Below are 9315 nucleotides of genomic sequence, written 5' to 3'. Positions count from 1 at the left end.
TATTGCCTTTTTGGTGGGATAACTGTTCTTTTTTAGTCAGCATAGTAGAGTAATAAAAAAAATAAGCTGAATTTCAAGGTCACTGTATTTAGTAAAAAAATAGTTCACCATCATTCCAGTAGATCAGATATGGGGATTAAAAGGCAGATCATTGCATTCAACCATTTTGTATTTTCCCACAATAGGTGTCTCGGAGGGCACCACTTAACTTAATGACTACTATCAGGAAGGTCATTTTCCTGAAAGTAACCTCAGGACGCCCGGAACCTACTGCTCCACCAAAATGTCAGCCGGCAAGCATCCAGACCAATCAATCATTCAATCAATTTAGCAAGACCTGATGAGTGTTCTTGCGACCACAGAAGCACGACCGAATGTGATCAGCGTTCAGGCTTTTCACAGAGGCACGATCGACGTTGATGGGTGATCACTAACGCCTAGCAGACAGCCTGGATTAATATCAGAAAGTCCCCTTCAAATAGCATGGGGCTATTGTAACTTTCACTCTCGCACTCGCTTGTTCGGAATATAGCTGTTGTGTTCCCTTCTATGAGACTTTTTTCTCCGGCACTAGGCACTGGAGCGGGTTAGCAGCAGATACCACAGGTCAGCGAATCAGCAGATATAACAACTACAGGGCAATTATTTCATTGGATTTCTCGCTTTCAAAGAGGTCAATTTCAGCCCACTGAAGATTCGACAAGTTCATTCTAAAAGGAGCGATTTCTACCCACAGAAGCTTCCAGGAGAACTCTACTGTTCAAAAATAAAGAGGAAAATCAATTTTGTCCAGGATGATTCAGGGTAAAAATGAGAAAGTGAATCCCATACTCCTGAAAACGGGGTCGAGCTCGCTGAACAAAATGGAATCCAGAGAGATAACCCTAGAATCCAAGACCAATCACGTGGGCCTCATTCAGGCCCGCAGCAATTAGTTTGATGGTGTATGCGTTGACTTCACAATCAACGCTAGTGGTCCCTCACTGGCTTTTTGTCATCAACAGAAGTTTTGATTTGAAAATCCTTTTTTTCTGCTGGATGATGGTTAATCGTAGTTGAATGTGCGACACATCTAAACTGGTAACATTTGTTTTCCGCTCCACTGACTTTGACGTGTTACCAACTGTTTGGCCATCCTAGTTTTCGTTATATACACCCCTCTATCGACTTAGTCCCGCAATACCACGCAAATATCGGCGGTCGAATGTTGAAAGGGCAGAACATAAGTAAGCAGCCTTTCAAGGCGAATTTAAGGCGCGCTGTTTTTCTGCCACATGAGGTAAAGAACTTGGAAAGGTGACCACATCTCCGATACAAAATAGACCATTGAAACAGCGGACCGCAGGCGAAAGACTGGATCACAGATGGGTGAGCTTCCATGCTATCCCGGGTCATTACGGATTTTGGAGGAAGATACTACTCATATAAAATGAAGTTTCCAAAGTCTAGGGAACAAAATGACAAAGTAAAACGATTTCCGTCAACACGACAAGCGGCTTTGAAGAACCATCCTTCGTAAAGAACGACCGAAACGGATCACATGGAAACCAGTTTTTCAAAGTGTCCCTGATTATCCGGAATATGGTTCCAGTTGAACTACGGAGTGGCCTTTGTGCAGCACGGTTAGTTAAAAAAAATGATAAACAAAAGATTTAGCTGGGATACAGTTGAATCCCTTGCTAACACCAGGATAACTTGTAAGTCAGTGTTTGATTACGTAATAATGGTGTTGGGAGTCCGAAAACTGGGTCTACCAAAGGAACGAACCCAGTAGTGAGCTGTCCGAGAGTATTTATGGGCCGCTTCAACTGAATGTGTTGCTTCAGGCTACCTCATGTTTCATCTGGTGCGGTAATCGAGATATCGCAGTATGTTTAGACGTGATACGCATTATTTGTAGGGGTTTCAGCAACCCTATACACATCTAAATAGACTATTCTACTGGTTGGTGCACAATATGAGGCCTTATCTGATACTAGGGGTCTCTATAGATTACCCATGAGAAGAGTTGGTTCTTCAACAGGGTCCTGAAGGTGTGTCCTCGGGTGAAGGACATAGCAACGAGGAAATAACTCTGATAGACGCACCGGACTCTTCATTATCACCATTGCAATTCGTCCAGTTCAAAGGTACGTCTTTCTACGACACCCTAGTTGGTTCCCAAAATGTGGACTTGCTCAGTCTTTCGTTTCGATTAAAAGTATACAAAAGGTAGGCGAAACACCAGCGAGTTTTCCGCCTTCTGAAAAACGCTAAGGAGGCCACATACCCATCAAGTCTGTTCACTCATACTTCACCTGTACTTGGTGCTGAGAAAGTTACCAAGATCGAGACTCCGTCTAGACGATATTCGTAAATATTTAGAAATTGAAAAGAGACACACTGTTGGTTTTGCTATAGGTAGAAGCCTCCAGTGACAGTGTAGGGGACATTCGGAGAACTAAAGCCTGAAGGAAGTCACGTGGTGCCAAGTACGAGCAGTTGGACTCGACTTGCGCCCTTATTAGAGCTCATCAGTGGTGCATATCCAATGGCCGCGCCGGGATTTGAACTGTTAAGTATTGAAAATTTGTCATTTCCAGAGCTGCAAAGAACACCCTTCTCACTGTAATCGATTGACTCTATTCGTTATTTAAACCCGTGATAATTTGACGCATCCTTCCTATCGATTGGGGTGTGGTTTCTGTGGTCGGTCTTCCAGTCGACAATCGTGTAAAGCGTCATTTAAGATGATGGAACACCGTGAACTAGAAAGGTTCTGGTTGCGACTGACAGATACCACGAAGGGTCGGTTTGAACATGTGATGTTTTCTCGCCCGTTTTTTGGTCCCTTTTAGTTAAATGTCTTAAAGTCCACCACCACTGCGAGCGCTGGGATAGTCTCATACAATGCGAGACGTTCGATTTAATTGATAAACGAGAAGAATAGTCTTCGAGAACTACACTCATTGGCAAATCAATTTGGTTTTCACGAGAGTCCCAACTGAATATGATATTCTACAACTGAATATGCTGCGAATGGGTGTAATTCTCGACAACAGCCCAATTTGGGTTAAAGTAGAACATAAGGTTGACAGAAACTCGGGACGGCGCCCGCCAAGAAGGGCGAAACCGTCGGTCGAAGAGTTCTAAGCAAACATGTGAGTAGTTTCCTTTCGATGGAAAGTCGTTTACCATCAATATTCGTCCACGTAAGACTCCGCGCATTTAGCTCGGCACGCGTAACAACAGGGAAGAATGGGGCGGAGTGCAACCGGATCGGTAGCAGAGGACGAACGCTGTGAGTCGAGAAATTCCGAGCACAAAACACTGATTATCATATCCCAGTGGACGACTTATTCGGCCACGTAACCCAACACTGAATAACACGCTGGAATCATCTGGGTCCAGCCAACATCCTGGGAACGACGAAGACTCCCTACAAGTGGTTCTAATCGTGCCCGTGTGAGTGATGTCAACGATCATTCCAGAAAAGTGCTTTGTTTCTATAAAAAGAAACTGGAGATGTACGTCATCCAAACGTCGAATGGTGCACATTTATGAATATCAAAAACTTTTTTTCTAAAATACAACAACAAACGCGCTTCATATGTGTATTGAAACGTGCAGTTCTCACGAGTTCAGAGGCGAGGCTAGCCTACCACACAGTCGAGTCATAGAAACAGTTCCCTGCATTACATGACGGCCACGCAGTCGGGCATCATTTAACCTACGGGATAACCGTCTTGTCTATACGGATGACAACACGTAAGTGAGAGCCGGATAGTGCTGCAAAAGAGATTGTAGGTCACACCTCAAACGACAGTCGAACTGGAAGTTGTTCTCGGCCCAACATCGCGAACCGGATTTGTCGGATTACGAGGCGACTGACTGCAGATGGCGACGCTCTGTGGTGTACGGAACTGGCGATCAGGCTGGAAAGGGGGCTGATCGTTGGCTCAACATAACGACCGACGAGGTGTAAGGAGGTAGAGGAAAGGTGCATTTCGAAACTTGTGGTGAATTGTTGAGACGCTGCCAAGGTAGATGAAGGAGGTAACACATTTCTAGGACTGAACGAACGTTTACCTAGTGAAGTTCACCAAAAAAATGTTCATCAAGAACTCTCTAGGGATGCACTATCCGGCAATATGCATTGGACCTTTGAGCAGAATCGTTGAATTCGAAGGTTTGCTGCTAAGCGGCATCAAATGTAAGAAACCTGACAGATATTCTACTCCTATTTGGAAGCTTCATAGACACGTCTTTCACCCAGATCAGTCAATACTTGAATAACAAATTTTACACAGCTGGTTTTCTGGTCAAATTGCTTCCTTGTCCTCAAGTGTCCAGCAGAATCCCAAGGTGACCAAACCGAAGGTTTGATTAGGTGTGCTCTCAGACCGTTTTTTCACACAATCTCGCTGTTTGTTCTATGACTAGTGCTCAAATGCTATTCTTAGTGACTTGTCATGCAAATACCTGTCACAGAATCACGTGATTCCCAACCTGGTAGGGAGGAGTTCGAGCAACGCTGTTTAGTGACAAAGTTCAAAGTACACACACTTTTGAACAACGTATTGAACAGTCGGTGGGTCACGAGGAGAAAGTCATTGGCCTGATCAGAATCAGGTTGCAAAGATAGGTTCTGTTAACACATCGTTTTGGGCACCGCACCCAGAAGAACATGCCATGAGGACTTTGTGAAGGATTTAGGGAACATCCTCGAAAGGACCTTAGAAATAGTGCTGGCATGCTCTAGGGTCCTCGGTGCAAACAGAATTTTGAAAAGCATTTTGAACCCGTACACAATCGGTCATGGGAGCTTTAAATCATATTTTTGAGAATACACTAGTGGTGTGGTCCATCTGTAAATCGAGGGCCGAGATTGCTTTGATATTGTATGAAACAAGAACAAATAATCAATTCTAATGAGTACGTTTTAGTCACCCCAATATCCCAAAGACATGAATCTAGGCTCCTAAGTTGTACCAAGCTTTACTGCTTCATTATATTTCGTTATTTTATCGCGTTTTATTACTGTTTTATTTCATTGGTCTAGGCGCTTTCATTTTTCGGTTCAGACGTGGTTCGGAAAAGATTTGTCGCCCAATGGTCTTCAGAAGGTACCTTTACACTTTGGCAGTTTTGATCACTTTCGCAAACCGGTGCCTATGAGAGCAACCCATTAACTTTTATCGAAGAGTTGGGCAGTTAGCACCAAGCATATAGTTAATAATCAATTAATAAGTCGTTATATTACTGCTTTGACTGACCGCGTGCTTTCATTACTGATGCAATATACCACGAGTAGATCTGCTGTTCCAACTAAGTTTAGACTTCATCCATGAGCTTCAGGGTAATGTTGCCAATATCTCGGTCCTTTTTGAACGGATTCACATAGAAATATGCTTTGAAACAGCTTACTGTTATAGTAAAGTGCAAAAGGAAGGCCAACAGATAAATGAAAAGCAAGCACCGTTTTGAAGCACCCACATCGATTGTGTCCGGAGTCCAGCCATCAAGGGCGGTGACCAAGACGGTTGAGCACCGGCCGGCTGCGCGACCATCATGCAGTCCAGAGAACATCCGTTACGATTCGACAAATTTCATCAGTGTGGACTTGTTGCAGTTGGTTTGGCTTACTGCCAGCCTCCTAAGGAGGTTTCAAAAGCGTTTCGATTCGCTCATTTCAAGTGTTTTTCACTTGTCAAATTCTTCAGGTTCAGATTATTCAGAGGCGAACACTGGACAGTCTTCAAAACCCCAGTGTTCGAATTGTTGCTAGTGAGAGCCATATCAGTTTGGAGTACGCAGATGACATCGTCCTCATCTTTGAAGACCAAAGTGAAGCACAGGCTCTGTTGAATAGACTGACTATCACCATACCGTCTTTTGGCATGCACCTTGTACCTTCAAAGTGCAAAGCTACGCTTCAGAACGTGCAGTCTGCGAACATGTCTATTAGGATGCAAGGAGAATCACTGGGAGTTGCGGAAAATTTCACATACCTCGGTAGTTGTATTAGCACTGACGGAACTGTCCGGTGAAGTCAATGCAAGGATGTAAATGGCTGGAATCACGTTTGCTAATTTGCGTCACTTGTGGCGTCAAAAAGGCATCTCACTGGATCTTAAGGGTCGTGTGTACCAGGCTACAGTAAGGGCTGTGTTGTTGTATGGGTGCGAGACATGGCCTCTTCGGGTAGATGATGTGAGGCTTCTTCAGGTTTTCGACCACCAATGCCTCAGAAGCGTGGCTGATTTTGGATGGCGTCAGCGTGTTAGTAACGAGATGATTAGAAAACTGGCATTTGGTTGTGCTGCAGGCACCTCAATCAGGGAAAATATCCAGTATCATCGAATACGTTGGCTCGGTCGTGTGCTACGCATGCCGAAACACCGTCTACCGAGACGAGTGTTGTCCTCCGTACCTCCTTCAGTATGGCGCAAACCGCCAGGTGGACAGCACATGATTTGGCAGAAAGGTGTGAAAGAGATCTCGAAGGGTTTTGGTATTGTTGGTGTTGTACGCCTTCCAGGATGGAGTCCCCGTTACCCCATCTGTGTTTGGCTGGAGACGTCGCAAGAAATGGCGGCTATTCGATGTCAGTAGCGTTCGCGCTGTCAGTTTCTTTCCAGATTGTCTGATTGAGCGGTTGACATAGGCTAGCACTAGTTCCCTTCCTCATCTACACTTTTTCTCTCCTTTTCACCCTAGGGCTTTTAATATAAGTATATATATATTATATTACGTATGTATATACATATATATATATATATATATATATATATATATATATAGACGAACCTTATGGCTGTACCGCAGTGAAGCATCAGTGCGAACACTGATGTTGCTGTCTTTGATGATGATGACAACGGGAAATTTCGGCAGCGCATAGCGGTGATTATTGTGCGAAGACGGAGAATTTTGGGATCAATCGTATTCCACTGCACCAAATATTCCTGACTTTCGTCTATTTTATCTTCGTTGCAGACCAACTGTTTGTTGAAAATGGTCTCGTGGCGTATTTTGAAGGATTGAGTGATCCGGGGCATTAGTAGGTGCGCCGCTGAGTTTTTATCTGACACATATACGTGAGCACTTTTGAACTGCAGTCGTAAGACAATGATTTTTTTGTTCCGGAAAAAATCGATTCGTTCCATTCATGGTGAAGCTATTCGGGTGGCTCGTCAGGCATGCGGACACTTTGAAACCTTTTGTACCCTTGTAATTTTGCCATGGTGTTCAAGTTCAAAAAATATTATAACCAGACTTTTAATTTCTTTCACATCAAACAGCCCTATTTCTTCGAGAAATACACTCGCATTTGCAAACCAATTTGGTTTTCACGAGAGACTCAACTGAATCTCTCGTTTATGATATTCTGCAACTGAATGTGCTGCACACAGGTCGCCTCATGATTCAGTTGGCACGATATTCGAGATATCGCAGTATATTTTCTAAGGGAAACTGCTCACGAGGTTGCTGAAAACTCTTCGACAGCCCACGATCAGTTTTGCCCTTGTAGGTAGCCCTATTTCTTAGTTTTCTGACCGGAACGCCGGATATTTCAGATGTTCGTTTGAAAAATTCTTCCACGGAAGTGTCTAACACTTTGAAATCCGTGCCAAGTCATAGGGACCAGTGACCATCCATTGTTCTAGAAGGTTCTAGTCAGGCCAATATGTCAGTCCCAGAGAACAAAGTCACTGAGCAAAGTCCTTCCCCAAGTGCGTGTAGGTCAAATGGGAAGTCTCGAGCATAGATTTAAAAAGGCCTGGATGAACACCTGTACATATGCCGTGGGTTTTGAACTTTTGTTGCATTCGTAATAAACACAGTTGAGGATCCGTCGGTGAAAAATGTCAACCTAATTCGATTGCGTGTACTTCCTGTGTACCGACTGAACTGTCTGTTCATCCTGTATATTTCAAACCTAAACTCGGTCACATGGGGACGATGAATGTTCAATCGGTCCCACGTGACCATGGGTGTACGCCGATATTGGGTCAGCAAATGTTGTTTGAATTATGGCCACATAGGCAGTTCACCCGGGTTACGCAGGGTTATTTTGTTGTTCTACCTGTTAGAACTAGAATCAGCTAATTAGTGTGTTGGTTTCGACAACTCCGCGATAAAATTCATGAGCCAGGATTAAATCTCCATGTAAAGTTAGATGTTTGAGAATAGAGGGGATAGTTTGCACCACGATGAAACGAATCAGAGAATTATGCACCTGACAAGATAGCAATATCATTCCCAGATTTATGTATGCAAAATGAAGGAAATTCGCGAAATCTAGCGGTTCTGACGCCACAAGAGTCTGAAAATCAATATTCCAGCTGTCGGTTTATTCAAACTTGGCACGTTATTGATTCTATCTGATTATAGAATAAAATAACCAATCGCGATATAACGTAAAGTCTTAAATTTGTATTCCTAGGATATTGGAATAATTGCGTCATCTTTATTGAAATAGAAAGTTTGTTTGTGTATTTTATACAACAAGGATATCAGTCATCGTCCTATTTCGAAGAGATTTTGCGTCTACCTGTGGACGTACCTGAGTATGCAGGAACGAGCATGCAAGATAGCGGCACTTTCATGCTTTGCCAGTCACCTGTCACCAACGCTCGAGTCGAGATAAGTTGGTTCCAATCCCTGACACTGAAAATCAGTCACTGCGGCATCCATACATTCACGTCCAAACATCACCGCAAAAGTGATTCGTCTCGAACGCGTTTGGAGTCGCGGTTGTAAACTGAAAATTAGTGGAATTGGCCCATCACCCTTAATAGAGTATTGGTGCTCCTTGTATTGCCGTCATTCTGAGAACCGCCAATGGATGTCATTAGGCGTCTTCGAGTTTTCCCCATCGAATTTATTCCTCCGGATGTTTATCAGATCCACACACGACCCACAGACAGATAGGTATCCGATTCCGTTAAAATCGCTAGAGTTAAGTTTATCGGATGTCAGTCCAAAGTTGACACGAGCCTGTTAAGCTGTCTGTGAGAGATTCGACGCTCGGTACCTGAATTCATGGAACGAGAGGTATCCGCTAGTAACATGAATATGTATACACAGGGGATATTGTCATGCAAAAGTCTTAAAAGTTTTATAACTGGCCCAAACAACCAAACCGTGAAATTCTTTGTTTCTGAATTCGACTCATGTGCGTCTTCTCTTTTGTTCCCATAGTGTACAAACAACAAACCCAAATACCTGACCGTTCCAAACGAACATCACTCAAAATCACTTCCCCCACTCAGTTTGTCTTTTAGTCATTCGAGGTCACTTCCCATTTCCAGGCGTTTCAAATACGGGCTACCC

At 43.7% G+C, this 9315-nt stretch overlaps 1 protein-coding gene across 1 annotated transcript; it reads left to right on the top strand.

Moving 5' to 3' along the window:
* Positions 1-3737: 3737 nt before the first annotated feature.
* T265_06926 (hypothetical protein) lies at positions 3738-6029 on the top strand (the record flags this gene model as incomplete). Its single annotated transcript, XM_009172329.1, has 2 exons — positions 3738-3747; positions 5641-6029. 2 exons carry the CDS (start codon positions 3738-3740, stop codon positions 6027-6029), a joined length of 399 nt encoding a protein of 132 aa, XP_009170593.1.
* Between the last annotated feature and the right edge of the window lie 3286 nt (positions 6030-9315).

This window comes from Opisthorchis viverrini, assembly GCF_000715545.1.
Source record: "Opisthorchis viverrini unplaced genomic scaffold opera_v5_152, whole genome shotgun sequence".
Taxonomy (NCBI): Eukaryota; Metazoa; Platyhelminthes; class Trematoda; order Opisthorchiida; family Opisthorchiidae; genus Opisthorchis; species Opisthorchis viverrini.
This window is presented reverse-complemented; position numbering and strand designations above follow the sequence as displayed.